We start from the raw sequence: 24,000 nt of genomic DNA on the forward strand, positions 1-24,000 counted from the left end.
AGGGGGAGTGATCAATAGGGTATGGATGTCACCTCCATAAAGGCTCCATAAAATAAGCCATCCGATTAAAAGGGGATGACAGGGAAAGTAGCAAGCGGGTACTTGACAATGGCTTGAGGTACATGCCCACACAAAACCTGATCACACCTGACCCAGCATCACTGCACTCTGCTTGCCTGTATGTAACTGTGCAGAAAACAAGGTGTGGGGTTGTGGGTTCCAAACACCTCACAGTACAACATGGAACACCGCCCCTGATTCTCAATCAATCAGAGGCTTATATGAAAGAGTTTTTGATGTTATCTGCAATTGGATGGTGATTATGTTCAATGTGGTATATCTGTTACTACTTGATGGTGTCTATTGCAAGATGATCGTGTTGTTTTTGCAATCAAACAGATCTTTGTATTTTAACAGTTTTCCAGCAGTAGCCAGTACAGATGTAGAGTTTGCAGATTTCTTCCTGGATGACAACATGGAGCACACCCTTTACACTGCAACGTGTTCATTTTAAAGTACTAAAGCACTGTGCTGCCTGGGATCAGGGCGAACAGCCTGCATGCTGACTACAGGAAAGCAAGCATGCAAATATTAGGGAGGCGTCTCCCAGCTGGATACTGCGGCAGAACAACAACAGCCAGGCTGGTTTCACAGGCTTCTATTAAAGTGAACTCTAGTCCAATGAGCCTTCTCCTCCAAGCTCACACAGGGGTAATGTGTGGTGTATTTAACTCCCTGCTGTCCTCACCCTCTCTGCACTGTGTGGACCAGCTCAGGCACCTTTCCCTACCATAGCCTCTCCAATCTCTCCCTTCCCTTCCATCACTCTTGCTATACTGCTGCAGTCTTCACTTTGTTTATGTGTGATATATACAGCGAGGTCACAAGCTTTGCATCACCTAGAATTTTAGGATTGAGACATAATAAAAATAAACTACAGTGCCTATAGAAAGTCTACACCCCCTTTCAAAATGTTTTTGTTGCCTTATAGCCTGGAATTAAAATGCATTAAAATCGTTTTTTTTTCTTATTTACACATCCTACCCCACAACTTCCAAGTGAAAAAAAATTCTAGAAATTTTGTAGAAAATTAATTAAAAATAAAAACTGAAATAGCTTGGTTGGATAAGTGTCCACCCCCCTTGTAATAGCAATCCTAAATTAGCTCAGGTGTAACCAATCGTCTTCAAAATCACACACCAAGTTAAGTGGCCTCCACCTGTGTTAAATTGTAGTGATTCACATGATTTCAGGATAAATTCAGCAGTTCCTGTAGGTTCCCTCTGCTGAGTAGTGTATTTCAAAGCAAAGACTCAACCATGAGCACCAAGGCGCTTTCAAAAGAACTCCGGGACAAAGTTGTTGAAAGGCACAGATCAGGGGCTGGGTATAAAAAAAAAATATCAAAGGCCTTGAATATCCCTTGGAGCATGGTCAAGACGATTATTAAGAAGTGGAAGGTGTATGGCACCACCAAGACCCTGCCTAGATCAGGCCGTCCCTCCAAACTGGATGACCGAGCAAGAAGGAGACTGATCAGAGAGGCTACCAAGAGGCCAATGGCAACTTTGCAAGAGCTACAGGCTTTTATGGCCAAGACTGGTCAAAGTGTGCATGTGACAAAAATATACCAAGCACTCCACAAATGTGGCCTATATGGTAGGGTGGCAAGAAGGAAGCCATTACTCAAGAAAGCCCACCTTGTATCCCATTTGAAGTATGCAAAAAAACACTCAGGAGATTCTGTAGCCATGTGGCAAAATTGAACTTTTTCGTCTAAATGCAAAGCGTTATTTTTGGCGCAAACCCAACACAGTGCATCAACCAAAGAACACCACCCCTACTGTGAAGCATGGTGCTGGCAGCATCATGTTATGGGGATGTTTCTCATCGGCAGGGACTGGGGCACTTGTCAGGATAGAAGGGAAAATGAATGGAGCAAAGTACAGAGAAGTCCTTGAGGAAAACCTGCAAGAAAGCTGAAACTGGGACGGAAGTTCACCTTTCAGCATGACAACGACCCAAAGCACACAGCCAAAGCTACACTGGAGTGGCTAAGGAACAAAAAGGTAAATGTCGTTGAGTGGCCCAGTCAGTGCCCCGACCTAAATCCAATCGAAAATTTGTGGCATGACTTGAAGATTGCTGTCCATCAACGCTCCCCAAGGAACTTGACAGAGCTTGAACAGTTTTGTAAAGAAGAATGGTCAAATACTGCCAAATCTAGGTGTGCAAAGTTGGTAGAGACCTATCCCAACAGACTGTAATTGCTGCCAGAGGTGCTTCCACCAAGTATTAACTCAGGGGAGTGGTGACTTATCCAATTATGGTTTTTCAGTTTTGTATTTTTAATATATAATTTTTTTTCTCAATAAAACCCTTTTTCCCCTAACAGTGTGGAATATGGTGTGTAGATAAGTGAAAAAAAAATTAAAAAATTTAAATGCATGAAACTCTGAGGCACTGACACAACAAAATGTGAAAAAAGTTCAAGGGGGTGTAGACTTTCTATAGGCACTGTATATGAACATAATTTAGATATTTTATTGAACATCATGTAATCAAAGAAAATGATATCACAAAAGTCTAGCGGAAGCCATAATAGTAGTACAGTATTTCATGTTAGATTTCAAAATATCACATTTCAATTTGTCTGTTTTTTGTTAAGTATACAGAAAACTACAAAGCAGTATGTAATTCAATATTTTAACATAACATTATTCAGCAGGTTTTATTTGACTTTATGAAGCAAAATGAGTTAATTCTATAGGGCGATGCAAAACCTGTGGCTGTCGCTGTATGTAACACTCTCCCTCCGCTCTGTGCAGAAGTCAATATGAAAGATGACCACACACATTCTGGCCTCTAACAGGTAAATGAATGACACAGAACAGAGGAACACCACCATTATAATGTTCCTATCCTTTTGTATATGCTTTTTGAGGGCCCTGGTCAAGGAATGCATTGAATTGAATGTTTACTTTAAATACAGTCATTTGTCTGCCATACCACAGTGCCTACATCTATTACAAATAAAGCCTTTTTTTAGAATGAAAACATTTCCCAACTTTGTAATGTGCACTTTTTGTAATAAGCCATTGTCGTTGTTTTCTTAAAGTATATTTTGTTAAGGATATGTATTATCTTTATAGTGATAGAAACAAAACAAAACACATTTTGAATAAATCAAAACAATTGATGTTATTTGAGCAATATCCACCGATATAACATATTATTTAATAGAAACACATACATAGCCAGAAAAATGAATAAAGATATTACATTAAATATTGGTATTGCATACAAGCAAGAAAAGGGTTTTTATAAATATATAGACTCTGTCGAGGTAAATGCAATTAATATAAAGACATTCTATTCATTTAAACGTATAGAAAATGTTGAAAAAACTCACAGCAAATGTACAGAAACAGTCAACAACAGCAATCATACAGTATAAACCACTTCACAAGACCCTCCAAGCACAGTACTACAATATAGTAAAAACATATTTCAAACTGGTATCAAATAGAAAGAGTGCAAGATGCAGTTCAAATCTAGAACATATCCATGGAATACAAGATCACATAATAAACCTTTAGCATCAATGTATATTAACAACTACATTTTTTCTGTAAACTGTATAAAACTGGGAAACTTCCAAACGTACTGTAGATCTTCACAACCCCCGGTACGACTGGGACCCGCTGTACATGTGACACACTGAACAATAACGATACATAACTGGGGAGCAGAGCTTCTCCGAAGGGCAGTCAGGACGTGTTAATATTGCGATTGAAGAGAAGTACCGGAAACTTTAAATCAAGCACAAACCAAGGACACAAACAGTAGTCTAATTCCTGAAACCCGAAATGACGACGTCTCCGTTCGTTTTTTTTTAAAGGGAGCAGACTCGACAAGTTTTAAACAGTTGTCTGAAAAAAAAAAATACAAGATCGAATGTAAAATGTCATGTTTTTTATTGGAGGAAAAAAGAAAAGAGAGCAGTTTTTGTTGCTGTTCATGCTGGATAACCTTTCCTGTTAACAACATTTCATTAAAATCATGCCATTCTAAATTCCACACTTAAAATGGCAACCAAAATAATGGTTTTAAAATGGATTGGCTGCATTGCTTCATGTTATATTAAAAGGAGACTGTTAGACCCTCTTTGAGCCAAAATATATCAGTGTTAAGGATTTGAGAAACTTCCAGTACATCTCGTACCTTGTGTACGGACGCCATCCTGTGCACAGAATATACAGCACAGCTTTAAAAAGTTTTAAATTCCTCAGAACAAGCTTGGTGCTGGCGAGTTATAATAAGTTAACAGATTGCGTGTAGGGTGTCTGCATTATTACGTTTCTTAGAATTAATGGCACATCACTGGTGTGCTGCAAGTAAAAACATTCTATCAGTGTTGGTACCTTTCTCCCCAACTGCAATATTTCACTGGTGACCCATCATGCATGTCATTGACTCCAGGTTATTACTAAAAATCTCATTTTGAAGGGTAAAGATTATAGGAAAGGGTGCAACATGAAGTGGCTTTCATTACACACCTAGATGTGCATATAATGGGATAGATTCCTCTCCGCTTTGTACTATATTTGTACTATATGCTTCTCAAGTCACAGACACAGGCAAAGTCAGTAGTGAGTGACCATTGTCATCCCTGCAGCCAATTCCCTGCCATTAGGCGTGTTTCCTAATGCCTGGCATAGCGTGCTTTCAAACCTATGATTTATTACACTGCCCTGCAGTTATTTTAAAAGATGATAAGTAAATCAGATGCAGTTTTATAACATTTTCTCCTTACATAGATCTTGCACTGGTGCCAACAGTATGAAAACTGGGTCCAATATTGTATCACTCTGTACTAATAGGAACACCCTTTAGCCGGCTATCTGTCTGACTAGATCTAGGACAGGTACAGTATGCTGAGCCAGCAATCCAGCTGTGCTCCAGTCTCCCTGCACGTCACTGTAAAGGGGCATGCCTGACCTCAGTGGGAAAGACACAGTGTGAACTGGGGGACTTTCCATGGAGGCTGCAGTCACATTACCTGTAAGACAACCCCCATGGATGCCAGCAACTAGGTCTGAGAAATCCCTAATCCCTCATCCCTAACCTGCATGTTTTAGGAGGTCTGCAAACTCACTGATATCTATTAAAATCTGAATCAAGTAATTGTTCCAAAGTGTGCTGCTGCTGCTGCTTTAGGTCACTAGGCACGAGGTACTTAGGGAACTCCTTGGAGAGGAAAAGATTTTTTTCTAAACCAAACCTCAAATCGACTCACCCCAGCAGTGCCCTTGGAAGTTTTAATTTAATCTGCCTAGTTCTCATCTAGAACATTGCTAGTCTGATTGAATCCAGCAGTTGGCAGCACTGAGAGTAACATTGAAACTCATGAAGATATAATAAATGCTGGGCTTGTGTTGGCAACAGTTGAATCAAAGCATCAAGTATGGGGCGTCAATGGGGTTATTTTGCAATGCCAACCTCCTATTGGCAAAAAAATACTGCCAGTTGCAGCCTTAGTTATTACACAGAACAGAAACAGCTGGTGCTACAAAATAATATCTCCACTCTAATGAGTTCTGTTCTTTTGTGAGATTATGGAGATACTTCATAAATCAGGTGGGCCATGTTTATTAGCCTCGAGATCCCAACAAAAGCTGCGTCGAGTGAAACCTCCCGTTTCTCTTTCGCTTTTTTTTAGGTGGATGCTTTCCGTAGACAATAAGCTTATTTAAAAGCAACACCAGTGCGAATGAACTTCCTCAAATCAGCCCCCCCCTCTTTCTTAAAATATCAAAGTAAGTTCTAATAACCGATACTAGCTGCAGGAATGGCCCTGTCCCTGAGAGGAGAGCTCAGAGATCACAGAGCTGCCCACAACACCTTCCTTGCTGTGGTTTACCTGGGAGCTCATGGGGCCTCCTCGACTTGCTCTGAATTACCTGTGCATGAAGGATAGTGCATTCTGGGTAGGTTCGGCTCTCAGTTCCGAGTTCTGGGTCAAGTCTGGAGTGGCCCTCTCATCATCTGTCCCATTGATGCTCTCGGGGGTCAGAGGTGACTGAATATCCCCTGGGGCAGACTCCTTTAAAACAAAAAGGAAAACAAATCTTTTGAGCTTTTTCATTTTCTTTTGTGAATTAGTGGGCTGGTCTGTACAGTATGTTACAGAAGGACTTAAGACTGCGTGGCTAATGGCTATTTTTGACAGACCGAACTTTTTAGTTAAATCACAAGAAAAAAATGTAAGACAATTCTTAGGAAATTTGTATTTCTGCAAACTCAAGGGCATTTACTTGTTTTAAATCAATAACTAACAACAATACAACATATATGTACCGTAGCACCTTTGATAGCACGGTCAGCTTAAACTGCTTTGCAAGCAATCACTGAACCGCAATTCAAATGATTGAATTAATACAAGAGCCGCCTGGGTCCTTTAATACCATTACACTGCAAATGGATTCAGGCTCCTCATGGGATCTGTTTGTAGGTCCTTTATTAATTAATTACAATCTACAATCATGTGTTATTTGGCAAAGCAAGAGCTGGCTTATGATTTTTAAAGAGAGCAGATTACAACACTGGCTTGATATTATTAATAGAATGGAAACTGTCCTTGTGTATTTTGGCTCAATGAGCAAATTTAATTTGTCAGGTCGTAGATTTTTACTGCAGAGGGTACTGCACTTTACAAGGAAAAGTGATAGGTTTCATGAAAACGGGACGAACGACATTTAACATACAGCTTAAAATGAAAGATATAGCTAGCAATGAAAGTCAGATAACACATGTACGCCTCCACGATATTCCTGTTGCGATATCAAAACATAGTACATCATTACTGCTTCATGTATTTACTGTTAAGCTGTATTCTTAGTATTCTTTATTACTGATCAGTGTCAGTTTACAATTTCATTAAGTAGCAGAATCGAAAAAACGATTATTCTTGTCTGATTATTAAATGTCATTTCCTGCACTGTCCACTGTCAACACACTCTACAAACACAAAGTACAGTGCAGCTCTCTCTAATAAAGGAAGAACGCTCCTTCTGCATCAATTGACAAGAATCAGGGCAGCAGTGTGGAGTAGTGGTTAGGGCTCTGGACTCTAAACCTGAGGGTCGTGGGTTCAATCCCAGGTAGGGGACACTGCTGCTGTACCCTTGAGCAAGGTACTTTACCTAGATTGCTCCATTAAAAACCCAACTGTATAAATGGGTAATTGTATGTAAAAACAATGTGATATCTTGTAACAATTGTAAGTCGCCCTGGATAAGGGTGTCTGCTAAGAAATTAATAATAATAATTAATAATAAATTGAACTGTATGTTTCAATGATCCCTGATATTACCAGATACAGTGAGGGGTTAATGCTTCAGGTTAGTACCATTCTGGGAAGTTGACTTTTCAGAACTCTGACATAGACGTCGACTTAAGAGGTTTGTAGCCTTCCTTTCTAGTCTGTTACATCTATTCTGGTGATGTCATCATCATGTGTCATATCAGAGACAACTGATATATTTAAAAGTCCTTCAATTGTTGTACCAGCACAGTGAATACCACCTTCCATTATTCAAGGAATGTATTTATAAAGTGTTCAACAAAAAAGCAGGGAATATGTTGAAGATATAGTAAAAAAAAACACAGTTCCAGAAAACTGATTCTCGTCAAGGTATATGTGTACTGGAGGGAAACAGCAGATGTTTGTTCTGTGAGAGAGACCATAGCTGCTTTGCCCTGTACAGTATTTACACATCATTGTATGTGAGGGTGCAGGGGGGAAAGGCTGCAGCTTGTACACAGAATGTCAAGATTGCACCAGAGATTTTAAAGGTCTGCTGATAATGAGAAAATCCGAGAACAGACTGAAGATCTTTGTACAGTTGCTGGGTCTGCCACAGCCTTTACCTGAGAGGGAGTGCTGGTCAGCTCCATCTTCTCTTGAGACTTCTCCTTCGCTAACCTGGCAGCTTCCTTAAACTCCGAAAACTTTTCTGAAAACTACAAGACAGAACAGGTTCATTTTTACTTGATCTTCTGTTGAAATGACAGAACACTTATGCATACATGTCACAAATACACAACTAACAAATGTTAAAGGTTACAGTTTATCGAAAAACATTAAAAACTCAAACTTATTTCCAGGAGAGGGGAAATCATAAAGATAATCACAGCTTTATTTGAAAATGAAGGTATTATATATCACATCTGTATAGAGCTAACCATTTCTTTTTTGTGTGTATTTAGATATCACACCTTGATGGTGTAGACTATTTTGTAGCTTGGCCTTTGTTAAGGGCACATGCTAATCTACACAGATCTTTTTCCATAATGAAAGTGGGACCAGGGCACCAAGACAGATTAGTGCCACATGTCATTTGAATCACATTACCAGCATTTGAAGGGCATCAGGTTAGCATCCCTTGATGCAAGCTGAGTGCACACCTGACAGCATTGGTTTGAAAAGCATAGTGGCAATGTTGCCACTCGACAAATCCAACAAGCATTGCATGCATTAAAAGTTGATACTAAATATGGTGCTGGTCTTGGCAGCTGGATTTGCAAAAACTTATTTTGGGGGGTTAACACTGGTAGTAAAATGATACTGGTAGTATCTCTGCACAACACCTTGCGGGCTGCCACCTCATTTGAAGTGCAGAGTAAAGGCCTTTAAATACATGTGCCCTGTTCTTACTGTCATTTTATTTTTATATTTATATATATATATATATATATATATATATATATATATATATATTATACAGTATATATATATATATATATATATATATATATATATATATATATATATATATATATATATATATATATATATATATATAGGTATATTTACGGCATTAACTTTGGCAATGCTTGTATGACTTATCATGCCAATAGACCATTTGAATTCTGAGAGAGAGAGAGAGAGAGAGAGAGAGAGAGAGAGAGAGAGAGAGAGAAAGAGAAAGAAAGAGGAGTGGGAGGAAGCAAGGAGGAGGGGGAAGGGGAGGAAGAGGAAGAGAGGGAGGATTGGAGAAAGAAGGCCAGGAGTTCAGTAGTAATGGCAGTGTGGTGTTGATACAAGTGACCCCAAAGAAAGTGAAAAGCTTAAATTATACCACATAACATATTGGAATTGGCATGACAGCTTTGAAAGAGTTGGTTTATCTTGTGGTCCTTTCTTTATTATTGTAAATACAATTGTGCAAGCTGTTCTTAAACACTTCTGTTTCTTGTGCCTCCTTCTTGTCTGCCTGCCTGCCTGCCCATCATCTGACCAGGGTGCCTGCCAGGTACGCTTTCCAATGGAGTGTCGTCAGGCACCAGCAACAGCAACGTTTCCATCAGGCTGCAGTTTAAGTATGACTCTCAGATTCATGGGAGCAAAGATACACACGGGCCAGCATGCAAAGCATTACGACCAGTAAAGTCCATCAATAAACCCATAAACACAACAGCTCTCTGCAGGCAATGCCTCATCTATTATCAGATGACTGGAACAAGTTTCAACAAAAGTTGTAATTAGAAAAGTTCATCTGTGAGGTTGCTTTAAGTCGTAGGGTCGACTCATTGCTGACTGATATCTGTACCTGCTATGCTGCTGCTGAGTTTGTTTTGTCTTATGATTATTTTTTACTCCTTATTTATTGTGGTTTAAGTTGTTTGCTGTGGTGGTGTGAGCCTCTTGCCAGGTCTTCATTGTAAATGAGAATTTGTTCTCAATGACTCGTCTGGATGAATAAAGGTTTTGATTGATTGATTGAGGTTGTGTGTGTCCAGGTCTTGCCTAGTCACTATCCTCCTCAACACACTTCATTTGCAGTAAGTGGATGATCCACTGGCACTGATCACAAACAGAAGCAGAGTTCATTCAAAGCACAGTTAGCTGCTGAGACACATCGGCATGCACATAACCCAGAGAGACAGTGTGTGAGAGGAGTCAGATTTACTGGGTTACGAGTGCAATAACGATCCACTCTTATGTGCACTGGAGTGCTTCTAAATCAAAGTAATGGACCCATTTAAAACGGGGGACAACCCTCGCCAGAGAAGAGTGTTCAGTAAGGCTTCAGTTACTTCAAACACAGCGAATAAGGAATTCAGATAGTTCTGGTAATGTTCAAGACCTAGAAGTGCAGTGGGGAAATTATGCATTTATTATACGCCTCCCGTCTCATCTATGTTTTCCAAAGTGTAATACACAGTAACAGTTTTATTGTGTTAGTTTCCCAGGCACTTACATATGAGAACTCCTAAGTGCAGTCTGACTCATAAAACAAAAAAAGGTGGTGTACCAGAACATAAATCTGAAGCCGCCTACAGGCTTAGTAATACAGTTTATGTCATAGTTACACATCAGCTGAAAGGGAAGAGGAGCTCCTCATCTTTCAATAATGGGCATTAAAAAACAAAACCCCCACCTTCACAAGATGATGTTCTGATGAAAATCCCAGTCCGTAGACAGTGTTAGCTCTGCTGTCTGCCCACTGGCCAAACTTCTGGGACGTCTTTGTGAAAGTCATGTTCGGAGTGATGGTGCTGTTTATTATTGCCTGAAATTAAAAAAGAAAGAAAGAAAAAAAAAAGTTTTGTTTTGCAGCTTAAAGCACTTTCTTTTATACAGACACTAATAGAGAAGCTGGGATACCATAACAGTATATTACCCAGCAGGATCTTTAACTTCAGTTAAGCCAAGGGAACCACTGTTAAAAAAAATGACCATGTAAAGTTTAATAAAAAAAAATAATTAAAAAAGCCACTATAAAAAAAAAAATACAGCCCTAATTCTCATCCCATCCACTATGGCCACACCCCTGGGGATATCCTCATCCCATCCACTATAGCCACACCCCTGGGGACATTCTCATCCCATCCACTATAGCCACACCCCTGGGGACATTCTCATCCCATCCACTATAGCCCCACCCCTGGGGATATTCTCATCCCATCCACTACAGCCCCACCCCTGGGGATATTCTCATCCCATCCACTACAGCCCCACCCCTGGGGATATTCTCATTTCATCCAGTATTGCTCACTGTGTGAGCCGCCACAAGCGAGCGTCACACTCATCAGGGTATGCTGAAGCAATGAGCTCACAATCAGCGTTGGGCTAATGCAACGTTTACGGGATATTCTGGGAGACAGTGCGATCCAGTTGGTAAAGTGGAAGACAGTCACTTTTAACATATTTGTATTATTAGAGGTACTGCAGAGGGGTGAAATTCCTGACTTTTATTTTATACCCAACACCCTAAAAAGAGTTGTTTGCGAATACTGTAGTTAGATATTACTTTGTGAAACAAGGAGATGAAAACTAAACTTCTACTGTGAAACTAGGACACAGCAGAACTTCTTCATTCGACTCTTGTGATCTACGACACCAGGACCCTTTCATATGAATCACCTTGCAATTCATTGCATCCAATCAGTATTATTCTAAATGCAACTGCAGGAAGAATAGGTTACAGTGAGCAAACTGCAATCACCAGGAAAGATTCAAATGTGTTTCCCTGGGGTTGGGCAATAAAGAGAAGCTGGTGATCTCCCTGAACCTTTCCATGCCACAGCGCACTGAAGAGCCACAGTCAACTGACCCATGGTGGTGCTCCCAGTGTGGCATTGGGCCAGGCAGAATATCGATTTTAAATCAATAAGCACTCGTTGTCATGTGATGCTTTCACCCATGCTGCCGTCCAGCTCTGCCTCTCTTGATCTCATGTCTCAATAGGTATTTATATCAGAAATGCTCACGGGACATCATTAAGGGTAGTTGGATGGTGTTAATTCGATCCTTATACTTTAAAAAAAAAAAAAAAAAAAAATCACAGCAGAACAAACTCGTTGTTCCAGATTTGCTCTGTCAATTTCATTACATTTACAATTGTAATGCTCGGTTAAAATTGTAATTGAATTCTGGACAAAGTTTAAACAAAACCTTGCATTTTAATCTAGAGATCACTACTGCTGGATCCCTAACGCAGAGTAAAAAGTATGACAACGTTTTTTTTAGATATTAAAACCAAACACCAATCCATACATACATACATACATACATACATACATACAACACTGCAGGGCGTCCCCTTGCCCAGTAAATATAGCCCAAATGAGCAGGTCCCATATTATGCTACTTTACCACCCCCCCCTTCATCCTAACAACAGCAGCTCCCCCTCCTTTTTCACCCTCACAGTAAATTTTGGAAATGACTTTCTTTAGAAGTGGCTACAGACATATTTCGCTACCATTTCCTTTAAACGCCCCCGATTAGCTGCATTTATTTCTACTTCAGCACAAAAGCGCTCGGAATGATTCGAGGTTGTAGGCAGAAGGCTCAAGGGATGAGCTTGGTCTAAACTGTTTTCCAACTGAGCCCACGTATGTATCGATTGGTAAAGAGGAAGTGATCAATGTATGCAAGGGCCTGTGCTGCTGCTTACATCATGCTGGCATTGATTTGAACAGGGAGCTTGGGAGGTGGGTGTATTAAACTAATGAGCCAGCTGGCTTTTCAGCATTCCACACTCAGAGGTGCTTTCCATTTATTTATTTATTTATTTTTAAAGAGACTGGTCACCAGTGGAACACGGCATATCCCAGGAGGAGAATTCAGTAGCCAGGTTGAACAGAAACAAGTGATCCTGAGCCCACCTTAAAGCTACTGGCAGGACATTAACAGCAACGGCCATCCCTCTTCCCTCTGCCAATATGCTGTATTCATGAATGAGTAAATACATGGATTCATGGAAACATTTCATTCACATCTTTGCCACCTCTAAAAAACAGAATCTTGTACTGCATGTCATAGCATACAGTCTGAGTGTTCACATACAGGAAAAACAACAATCAAAACACAAAGAGTTGCATATGAGTAAATGTCAATATTACATGAGTAGCTAATTTGGGCCACAACTCATAATCCAACGCAGTTCAGCACAAACATGGAGATTGTTCTTGAATCAATAGGCTTTGTGCAAAAGGAAATTGAAAAGCACTTTTCTATGGCTGCGGGTTGAGGTTTGTAGCAGTGAAAAGTGTCTGCAATCTTATTTGTGTGGTATAGTTCTAACTATTGCCAGGATGTGAACCTGAGCTCCCCAGACTGCGTGACCCGCCCTGCACACCACGAGGCCTTGCCTTTACTCAGGGACCCCCTGCGCTCCCCAGACTGCATGAGCCGCCCTGCACACCACGAGGCCTTGCCTTTACTCAGGGACCCCTCGCGCTCCCCAGACTGCGTGACCCGCCCTGCACACCACGAGGCCTTGCCTTTACTCAGGGACCCCCCGCGCTCCCCAGACTGCGTGACCCGCCCTGCACACCACGAGGCCTTGCCTTTACTCAGGGACCCCCTGCGCTCCCCAGACTGCGTGACCCGCCCTGCACACCACGAGGCCTTGCCTTTACTCAGGGACCCCCTGCGCTCCCCAGACTGCGTGACTCGCCCTGCACACCACGAGGCCTTGCCTTTACTCAGGGACCCCCTGTGCTCCCCAGACTGCGTGACCCGCCCTGCACACCACGAGGCCTTGCCTTTACTCAGGGATCACCCTAAACACTTTACTTCTGATTAGCATATTAACATTCTTACTAGTCCTGACCATTGTGCTCAGAATACCAAATGCGGCTTCATGGGACACAAGGTGTACTATATCAAGGTAAAGTACAAAATTGTGAGAAAAAAATTGTGCTTATAGGAACCTCACTGAACCCCAAACCATTTCAAAACAGCCCTCACAGAAATAGTGCAAGGCCCAGGTGGGGAAGTGAACGTATAAACCAATAGCTTCACTGTGGTCAAATCTAAAACAGCAACAACCACAACAACAAAGGGGTTAGAAAAGTATTGAAGCCTTACCAACCTCACTAAAAATGAAAATGTTAAAAATGAACAGAGAAACTGCGAGTCCCTCAGGGGAGATGGATTAATGTCAGTGGCCATCTTCTGCCGAGGAGTCTAAATGAGATCATCTGGTTCATTCGTTTAAAATTACCAGGACTATAATCTCACAGCTGCGTATCAGATATTGTTCCAAGCCTGGCAGACAAATAAATGAAACTGCAGGGACTGAAGGGCAATTACATAATGATGTCTGAACGTTCCTTTAGTTTATACAAAAGAATCATCACCCCTGACCAGGAAAAGTGTGGAAGCTAGGCTGGGGAATAAATGGTATTGGGGAAAGTGTAATAAAGCAGCAACATCATTTTTGTATGGTACTGTGTGTTCTGTCATAACCTCATAAAAGTGGTGTTTTGGCATGCTGCTGTGATTTGACAGATTCCTAATGATATATTTACTGCAGATCTGTCAGCTCAGGCCCATTAAAAAGCACTGTGCAGATATGGCTTACATAATCACAGCGAGGCAGATGCAAGAACCCTCCGTCTCTCTCCCCTCAGTCGAGCGCGGCTCAGATCTTCATAGTGCTGCTGTTTGAGTCATGAAGTTAAGCTGTGTTACTAGTCTTGCATATACAAGTAGCCTCTGTCCTACACTGTACTGTTTCACCAGGTAATCTGTGAAATCAAAATCTGGTCTGTAGCAGAAGCCATGTTTGTATTTTTTAAACAATTGTCACACAAGGGGAACTTGAATTTATTTAGGTATTAGACCATGGAGTACACACATCAGTACAATTGCAGTGTACCATGCAGTACACACAGCAGTGCAATTGCAGTGTGCCATGCGGTACACACAGCAGTGCAATTGCAGTGTGCAATGCGGTACACACATCAGTGTGATTGCAGTGTGCAATGCAGTACACACAGCAGTGTGATTGCAGTGTGCTGCTGTCTCCGAGTGTTTATTCAGCTGGGTCACCTTGTGATTGAACGTGGAAACAGGTGGCTGTGCTGCGCAGCTCATTATGCTTAATGAAATGAAGAAACGTTCGGAAATAACAGAGAGGACCGTGGTTAACAAGTGTGTCGGGATTAGCATAACTCCTCGCTAATGCCCTGCTGCCGGGCACAGGGAGATTACCAGCCTTCTCATCCTGAGCACAGCTCACTATTCAACCCAGCACCGGATAGGATCGGCACGCTGTTCACAAAGCAGCTTGCTTTGGAAAATTCTTCCACGGATTTAACCCTTTAACTTTGAAGCCTATTGTAGACACAGACATACATTCCTGCTTCTAAAAGTTATTCCAGGGAAAGCGGCTTTAAATCAGCCCGGTTTAAAAATGGAAGCTGATCGATATCAAAACCAGCATTTAAATTGTGACCCTGTGAGACCCAGCTGTCTGCTGGCAAAAATCCTTGTTGATGGCTGACCAATGCAAAGGATTGTGGCACTGGTGTTAAAACTGAACTGCAGAAACAGAGGACCTGCAATTGGTTGTAGATTACAGACGAAAGTGATGCAGTACACCCTCGCTGTAATGAAGCTGTTGGGGTCCAAGCCTTTTGTTCGTTATATTGAGGGGTTCGTTATAGCGAAAGGGCAATCAAAATGAACGATGAACTGTTGGAGTAAGTTAATGAGATGAGAGTGTGAATAAAAGTAGAATTACATGTACCTGTTCGTCTCGTGTATGCAGTATTCTGCCTTTGCTTTATCCTGTTTGTTAAAGAATTAAAACAGTACAAAAAGCAAAAATCCCGAATTGAAGCTGAACTTCTATTCAAAATCAATCCAACATGAATTGTTTCAAAGTGCACCAAATCTTAATCCAACGTGCAAGAATCCCAAACTGATCTTGAAATTAACCCAACATGAAAAGTCTGACAAGAAAAGTTCATCAGATCAAGTTTTTGTTGTTGTTTTTTCTTTAATCAGTTTTGCTTTGCCACATGGTTGCTGAACAAGCCAAAAAACAGAGTGCTTTCTGACAACCTATATTCCACGACAGAGATATGCCAGCGTAATTCCTTTTTTCAAACGATCAATATAGTTTCCAGCTTTGTTGCAACATGAAATTATTTTCGTTTCAGAGGAATAGTAACACAGCGCGTGCTTTTTTTTTAAGACAAAAGAGTTGACTTCACTGCAGAGGTGGCATCCTGCACGTACAGACCAGGATGTTGACAGTGTGTGTTTATGATGTAATTTAAAACGTGAGTATCGATGTTTCTTAAGAAACTGCACAGATGCCATTTCTTAAGTTTATTTCATACATGCAGGGAAACCAGTCCAAGTATCGAACCGATTACCAGTTGTTACATCTTTTACATGACATTAAATACCCTTCTACATAGGTGTCTCTCTCCTCCTCTTCCTATAACACTCAACCAATGGCAAAGGGACCATGCATTATTCCGGTCACTATGTACCATGTGCACTCCAATCAGGAAAAAACAAGTTTCTCTTGATTAGTTTATACAAATCTACAAATCTCTTATCAGCCCCTTTGAAGTGTCTGGCTCCTTCCAGATCCCCCTCAAGACTAGCTTTATGACCCCCTCATAAACCAGCTGTATATTCTAAGCAAAAACCTGTTTAATTAGTTTTATACCCCACAGTGTATCCCCGAAGGGCAAACGTCTTTCATGTCAGGGCTGGAGGTCAAAGGACTTGTTTGTACAACCTTGTGCTGCTGGCCAGTCATTTGCTGTCATAACTTCATGGTAACTTCTCTACCATATTCTCTTCAATTTACTTCTAATGTGCGGTTGTTTAAATATAGTTAAATATACGTTAACTTGGTGTTTTTCTCAGCTCTCTGCTACCATCCATTGCTCAATGAAGCTGCTATTATTTCTTGCGTGCTCGGAGTCAATGCAGTGCAAGTATCTATATACCCAGAGTATATAGCCAGCCTTCATCTATTACAGCAGTGCTTGCATTTTTGGAACTAACAGTTTTTTCTATCCAATGTTAAATCACTTTTCAGAAAAATAACATGAATACAGCCCTGTCATTCCTCATGCGTAGCAAACTGCTATTCAATACTTGTTCCATGTTTTCCAACAGTTTATATTATCTTTTTTTTTTGTTTTTTACATTTAGGGTCCAGGGGCCAGGTTCGTTATAGCCATAGGTTTGTTATAATGAAGGGCGTATAGCGAGGGTGTACTGTATTACATTTTACAGACTAGATAATGGTGCACATAGAGCTGGTGGCATCAGAGGTTGCCCAGTTTACACCAGGTACTCATTCATAGTCAGATGGCTGACTTCTGCAATAACTATCTCCTGCAATGCCTGTGGAGCTGCTCACAGCACTTTCCATTAAGAAAGAAAGGACTGCAGATAAACTATATCAAAAAGCTCACATACAACAGAACTGAATAATGAGGCCAGATCATGTAAAAGGCCATTTGTTTTACTTTCTCATTCTTGCAAAGGCACTCTTGCTTGAAGCTATGGAGTGCCTCCATGTGTAATTACGGCATTAGAGGAACATCATTAATAAAAATAATAACTCAAGGAAATGGAAACTGTTGTGCATAATGGCCACGATGTTGAGTAATGAAGTGCTATTAAGCTCCTAACAGCAGCCTCCAGTATGTTATTACTGTCAATGGAACCTAGGTGTTGGGCAGTAAAGTCTCTTTTTACCTCAAAGAAGGCAGGGCTAGTATAACGCATGTACACCTACCCTTTTCATAGCAAAGAAGGGTGAAATATTCGAGCCAGGGACAAGAAGCTCTGTGAGATGCTGGATTGTGGATCTGCACATGACCAGGTATTTTACAGTATATATGTAAAAGGGAACAAATAGGTGGGGCTCGATTACAGGTGTGCACAGCTACTGCCAAAAGAGTTTACAATGACCTACAATTAGGATTGAGACATCATTTAAAAAAAAAACAACTACATGAACATCATTTAGATATTTCATTGAACATCATGTAATCAAAGAAACGACAAAATGATAATCGCAGAAGTCTACCGGAAGCCACAATAGCAGTACAGTATTTCATGTTAGATTGTGAAATGTCAAATTTTTCAATATATGGGGAAACTACAAAGCGGTGTGTAATTCAATGTGTTAATGTAACATTATTGAGCAGGTTTCATTCGACTTCATGATGCAGAATCAGTGAATTCTACAGGGTGATGCAAAGCGTTTAGCCAGAGCTGAAGTATAGTGACAACCGATTTTAAAAGTGAAGTTTTCTGGTTGATTTCTTCATTTAGTCCTGCTTTTTACACATAACCATAACTTTACTAGTAGGCAAAAACATGTACAAGCACTTATATTTTCATCTTTCATACAACATGGCAAGTGCCAACACACTGTACTTCTTTGCTTCTTGCTTTCTATTTTCAGAAAGTCTTCTCTTAAGGATAGAATATTTTATATATATATATATATATTCACAAAAATAACCAATTTTTCATAATTTTGTATGATTCTCTCTTTATTTATTTATGTATGTTTATGAATTATGAACCCTGGTGTTCCAAGATCGTTTTTTAGTTTGTTTATTTAAATGTGTTTTTTTTTTTTTTTTATAAAGCAAAAACAAACAAAAAAACCTTGCAAAGTTGCAAATAAAAAATATGATATTAAAAACCCTGTACTGTCAACATATGTTATATACATGAATACATACTGTAACTAAATATTTAGTTCACAGAAGAACTGCTTGCTCTGTAAGAGGAATATACAGCAGTCTTCTAGCAGATGCCTTCGCTCTGCAGGGGCTGGAATGTGAAACCCCACAGTAGGAATCCCAGCCTCTGTCACACAAGCTCCACCTGCCAACAGCACTGCTCTCTTAGCACAGATTACCAGTATCGTCTCATAGACCAACGACCTCCATAGTGTGAAAAACACCCTTTAAATCTAAACATGCAAGCGTCATTTCTGAACATATTAATTTCTTAATTTAAATAAATAAATAAATACATAAATACATGATGTAATAATAAATACAAAAATGTCATGAACAGCCCACTCTTATTGGGACACATTTTCCACAGCACTCATGACAAAAAAGCTTAGAAAAATGTGTAAGACTTCTAGTGAAAATGTTTATCAAAGAATATTACTAAGCTTCTTTTCGTATTACTACAGTACAATAAATACTCTACCACGCAGTGTTTTCCACTTGAAAAACTAACCAAAAATTCTTTATGTGCCTATATGTGAAAATCACACACCACTTCTAAGGCAATCAGGTTTTGAAAAACAATACATTGTGTTTTGACATACGAAGTTGCCAAAAAACAATACAAAACACATTCCTTTTACACAAGCTGATAAACACACTATTGTATAAAACTCTGCACCTATTGACATGAGCTGACAACTTCAGATCTCACCTTGTATGTTTCTGTGATCTCCGTCTTCAACCCCCCATTGAGTGACTAACCCTTTCAGCACGGCCCTCCTTCAGCCCAGTTACTGTAGTAACCCACACCACAAACCCTGCTTGTGGCGATACAACACTAAGAAAATACAGTAAAGTAAAGCAAGCACAACATGATGGCATAACTCCACAGTGCAGCGCCACATCACCACCAACCAATTACTCAGATGCGTTTGTAACTCAGTTCTTTGTTACTACTGTAGCTGACATTTAACTTTCATTCAGGCAATCCAGTAGCAGCACATGAGCCACACATGGTGTAAACACAGCAATATGATTTCCACAAAAAAAAGCTATCTCAACACAATAAAAGCACAGCAATGGGGTAGCAATAAGACAATGTGTAAGACTTCTAGTGAAAATGTTTATCAAAGAATATTACTAATGAACCTGAATTTAGAAAAAGCAAACAAAGCAAAAAACTGCTAATCATTATACAAGAGAATCTGTTCATTTGGAATCAACATTGATGTCTCTTTCACAATGTGAATGCCGTATCAGTGTGGAAATACAGCCAGTGCAATTTTAAAAGCAGGGTTCCAAAAACTAGGGCATGCCATTTAAACTCTGACTACTCCTAATCGCACTCCCCCTAATCGTTAGTGCCTCTTTGTCCAGTGACATTACCCATCCGGAATGCAGAAGGGTGTCTGCTTACCTTTGCCCCGTCCAGGCTGATGATCCTGTAGACGTTCCTTGTGCTGTCGTAGAAGTAGGACACGGTCACTGCGTGCTTGCTGGTCGGGACCCAGTTCTTCTTGGTGCTGGGGTCGATTTGGAAGACGTGAGCTCGTGTGCTGTAGATGGGTTGCTCCCTGAGAGGAAGAAAGTAGAAGTGATGAATCTGATTGGGCCGCAGCACTGTAGCCTCACAGAGTCTTGCAGGTGACTCCGACCTGGCCGGCACACCACGGCACACCATCTCGCCTTGCATCGCCTAGTCTTTCAGCAGCAAGAAAAATAATCCAGAAGAACCACACACACACACAAACACAGCGGCGCTCGCGTGCAAACAAGAACCCAACTGAAGATCCGAAGCGAGCAGTGGGGACAGTGGAAACAGCGCAGGCCTTTCTCCACGTGAATGGAAGTGCCAGCTGTGGGGGGAGAAGAGAGTTGCCAACTAAATATAGAGCACGAGAAACGGCAATCTCTATAGCCCCTCCCCCAATCTGTTCATCCTGGTAACATGCCTGTCATCATTTATGCTGGATTAAGATTGATTTCAATGGGAAGTGGGATGATTTACAAACAGTACACATTGAAAGTGTTTAAGAAGAGAGAGAGCTACCACAATGCTCTGCTGACAAGAGACTTATGATTCTAAGTATATCTAAACTGAAAAACAAAAAGTAAAAACAGCCAGGAAATGTATCCTGTCCATCTCCACTTACTGGGATTGCTTTTATGATCCTTCAGTCTGGAAATATGAATATTTACAGTGGCTATAGATGGGGGGGGGGGGGGGGTGCACACAGGCTAGAGTGTTCAACCTCTCAACAACATCAAGAAACTTTGCAATTGAGAAATGCACCAAAGTTCACTGCTGCGTACTCAGATAACATTTTACTGCAATTAATTAAAACACAACGCTTAGGTCGGAGGGAGTGTAGTTGATCCGGTCAGAGGAATCCCTCTGCAACCCTGCATTAGAAATCCTGGCATCCTTCCTCTTAATACAAGGGATACTTACAGTAGCATCTCAGCAGGGCCAGCCAGCCTCCATCCTTTAGGAATACAGCTATGCAAAGCCATCAATAATATATGCAGACCACCAGAGTAGTTGACTAAGCTGGTTAGAATCAACATAAGACCTGACCACCCAAAAGGGATCAAAATAGAATAGAATTTGCTAAGCTACAACCTGATACTTCATTGTTATGTAATAAAATGTACAGTCTTGCTACATTTCCTGGTAAAACCAGCAGCATGTTCTAGTACCTACTGTACATCAGCGGCTATGTCTGCAAAAAAAATAAATCAAATCAAAGAATAGAGCCATCAGTAAGCATCCTGACAAAGTGAATCCCCATGACCTAAATCCACTGTGTTGTAACGTGAAAATAGAACTGTGATTTATGGGCAGCCAGCTTGTGATACAGAGCGTTGTAAATGTTCAGTAGAACTGCAGAAGCTGTTCTCTTGGGATACTGTAGGCTGTATGAAGTGTTCTACATGTTGCACATTACACTGCATGTAAGTACAGGGGCTCCATTATGTAAGAAGTACAGTAATAAATCCACTGAAAGCCTTGCTTGTTTAGATACATTTACCAAAGTGTGTTACACATCAGCATAAAGAACGCACACATAAACATGTTTGCAGGATGAAATGATCAGCCAGCTCTAATCAGTAGAGGTTTTCATTATAACTTTACCATTACTTTATACCTTACTGGACTTTACTCGCATAAGCAAATATTTTTTACTATAAAAGTTAACTGCTCTTAGTCGAACCCGCTCTCAAAAGGTAATTATTCACTGCATTCTTCAGTTTGCTCTTATCTGAATTTGATCTTATTTGCTACTGATGGTACTGTACTTTATAACTGCTCTTATCTGTACTGTGATACTCTGTACTGTGATACTCTGTAACAATTGTAAGTTCCAAAGAGATTCTGGTCAGACACGTTGCTGTGAATGAAGCTCTAAATAACCTATTCACCTGGCTTCCACACTAAACTTATCACACGCTCCTTGCCATCCTATAAAGACGTTTCAGAGTGTGTTAAGCAATCATCCACCAAACTCTTGATTTTATACAAATATTTGAAACCTTTCAGGTATGAGGAGCCTCTGTATGTGGGAGCGCTGCTTTCATTTCTACAACAGTGTAAAAGCCGTGCACTTTAGTTTGCTCATGTTTAGTGGACATGCTAATGTTCGGAAGCCCTATCCTACAATGGTCCCAGGCCAGGCAATAACTCCCATCACTATGGCTAGTCACTCACTCACAGCTTAGCGGTTCATTCACACTCTGCAGGGTCTTGGCACAGTACCCACCACCAGACCCTGTGGGCTGCCTCCATTCAGGAACAGCCTGTACAGCATTGCTAGTTTATTACTACTGCAGTTTATAGTGAGCTACTTTTACCATGTGTGGCTATGTGTTCCTTTTCTCTTACTAATTTAATTTAATTGCATGTGTGGCCTATCAAAGTCATCAATTAAATTAGACCATTTCAAATTTGCCTATTTTGACAATGTTCCAAGATTTTCAGTAACAATGGTTTGATTTCATATGCACAACAAATCAAATCAACAGAAGCAATGGGATGTTCCAATACATGTACTGTATTATCCAGTATAAATAATAAACACAATTGGCTATGTGGATATTTATTTTTTCTGGAGACAGTTGTATCGTTCTGTTGTATCCAGTGTCTGGGTCTGACAAAGCAGTTGGAGTGGCACAGTAACAGGACCCGTGTGCAGTCCGTCACTCCTCACCCCGGAATGTGTACCACAGGCAGCGACACATTACACCTGTCATTTACAGACAGCGAGCCGAGCTGTGCCAACATGCCTATGGGATCAAATTTTACACTGGTGCAAAACACAATGACCCACTGTGTCAATTTCAGTTTCACTATTTGAAATAAAATCCCCTGTAAAGATTAGTAGCTAGGTTATCTACTGTAATACAAACTTAAAATCTGCCAGTCTTAACAAAATGAACAATTGTAAAATGAGAAATGTACAGCTACACTTTGTATTGGGGAAAATTTGAAGTATTATAATGAAAAAGCATGTAGATAATTAGAATGTATACTTGATGAATTTTTAGCAGTTTAAAATCCATTGAACTGAGAAGCAGTGCCGCCTCACGATTAAAAAAGCAGCAAGAACACTTTTCTGATTAGAGCTCTGTGCTTTATAAAAAGAACAGGAAACACATGCTGTACTATACTGCAGAATCATACACCACGGTTGGTCTCTGCATCACTTACAAAAGAACCACCTTTTTACTTTCATATCCAACGACCAGTACTCCTACTGTACAGCAGCTGCTGTCATTGCTGTAAATGGGTCTCTATTTAACATGAAACACAGCGTTCCTTCCTAGGAACACTCAACACATTGAAACAGTCCACTGTTTAAAGAATACCATAATAAAACAGCTTTCCCAAAGGGAATTAACCCGAGCTGACACAGCACAGGGTTACAGTTCAAGTCACATGGCTTTAAAACCCCAGATTAAATCCATGGCTTCTGATTAATTAAACGGTTAATGTAAAAATAAATAAATAAATAAATAAATAAATAAATAAAACCTCCTCAGACAAGGCGATGCACTGCTGAGAACACCATTCTTAGAGAGAGCGAGAGAAGGGAGGGGCGGGGCTTATGCACTGCTGAGAACACCATTCTTAGAGAGAGCGAGAGAAGGGAGGGGCGGGGCTTATGCACTGCTGAGAACACCATTCTTAGAGAGAGCGAGAGAAGGGAAGGGCGGGGGCTTATGCACTGCTGAGAACACCATTCTTAGAGAGAGTAAGAGAAGGGAGGGGCGGGGGCTTATGCACTGCTGAGAACACCATTCTTAGAGAGAGCGAGAGAAGGGAGGGGCGGGGCTTATGCACTGCGGAGAACACCATTCTTAGAGAGAGCGAGAGAAGGGAGGGGCGGGGCTTATGCACTGCTGAGAACACCATTCTTAGAGAGAGTAAGAGAAGGGAGGGGCGGGGGCTTATGCACTGCTGAGAACAC

General features: G+C 40.7%; 1 protein-coding gene across 3 annotated transcripts in view; it reads right to left on the reverse strand.

The window, feature by feature from the left end:
- The window catches only part of LOC131697715 (homer protein homolog 1), a 66,358-nt gene that overhangs the window by 17,190 nt on the left and 25,168 nt on the right, over nucleotides 1–24,000 (reverse strand). Inside the window, exons 2-5 of one of the 3 annotated variants that reach the window (XM_058988638.1) lie at nucleotides 19,950–20,106; nucleotides 10,446–10,577; nucleotides 7,933–8,025; nucleotides 5,964–6,106 (exon numbers count right to left, since the gene is read on the reverse strand). In XM_058988638.1, the coding sequence (XP_058844621.1) occupies nucleotides 5,964–6,106; nucleotides 7,933–8,025; nucleotides 10,446–10,577; nucleotides 19,950–20,106 (525 nt within the window). Of the gene's footprint in view, nucleotides 1–5,963; nucleotides 6,107–7,932; nucleotides 8,026–10,445; nucleotides 10,578–19,949; nucleotides 20,389–24,000 lie in introns of those variants that run through there. The other 2 variants (XM_058988635.1, XM_058988647.1) reach the window with 2 other exon arrangements.

The sequence above is a fragment of the Acipenser ruthenus genome, chromosome 2 (assembly GCF_902713425.1).
Source record: "Acipenser ruthenus chromosome 2, fAciRut3.2 maternal haplotype, whole genome shotgun sequence".
Classification (NCBI taxonomy): Eukaryota; Metazoa; Chordata; class Actinopteri; order Acipenseriformes; family Acipenseridae; genus Acipenser; species Acipenser ruthenus.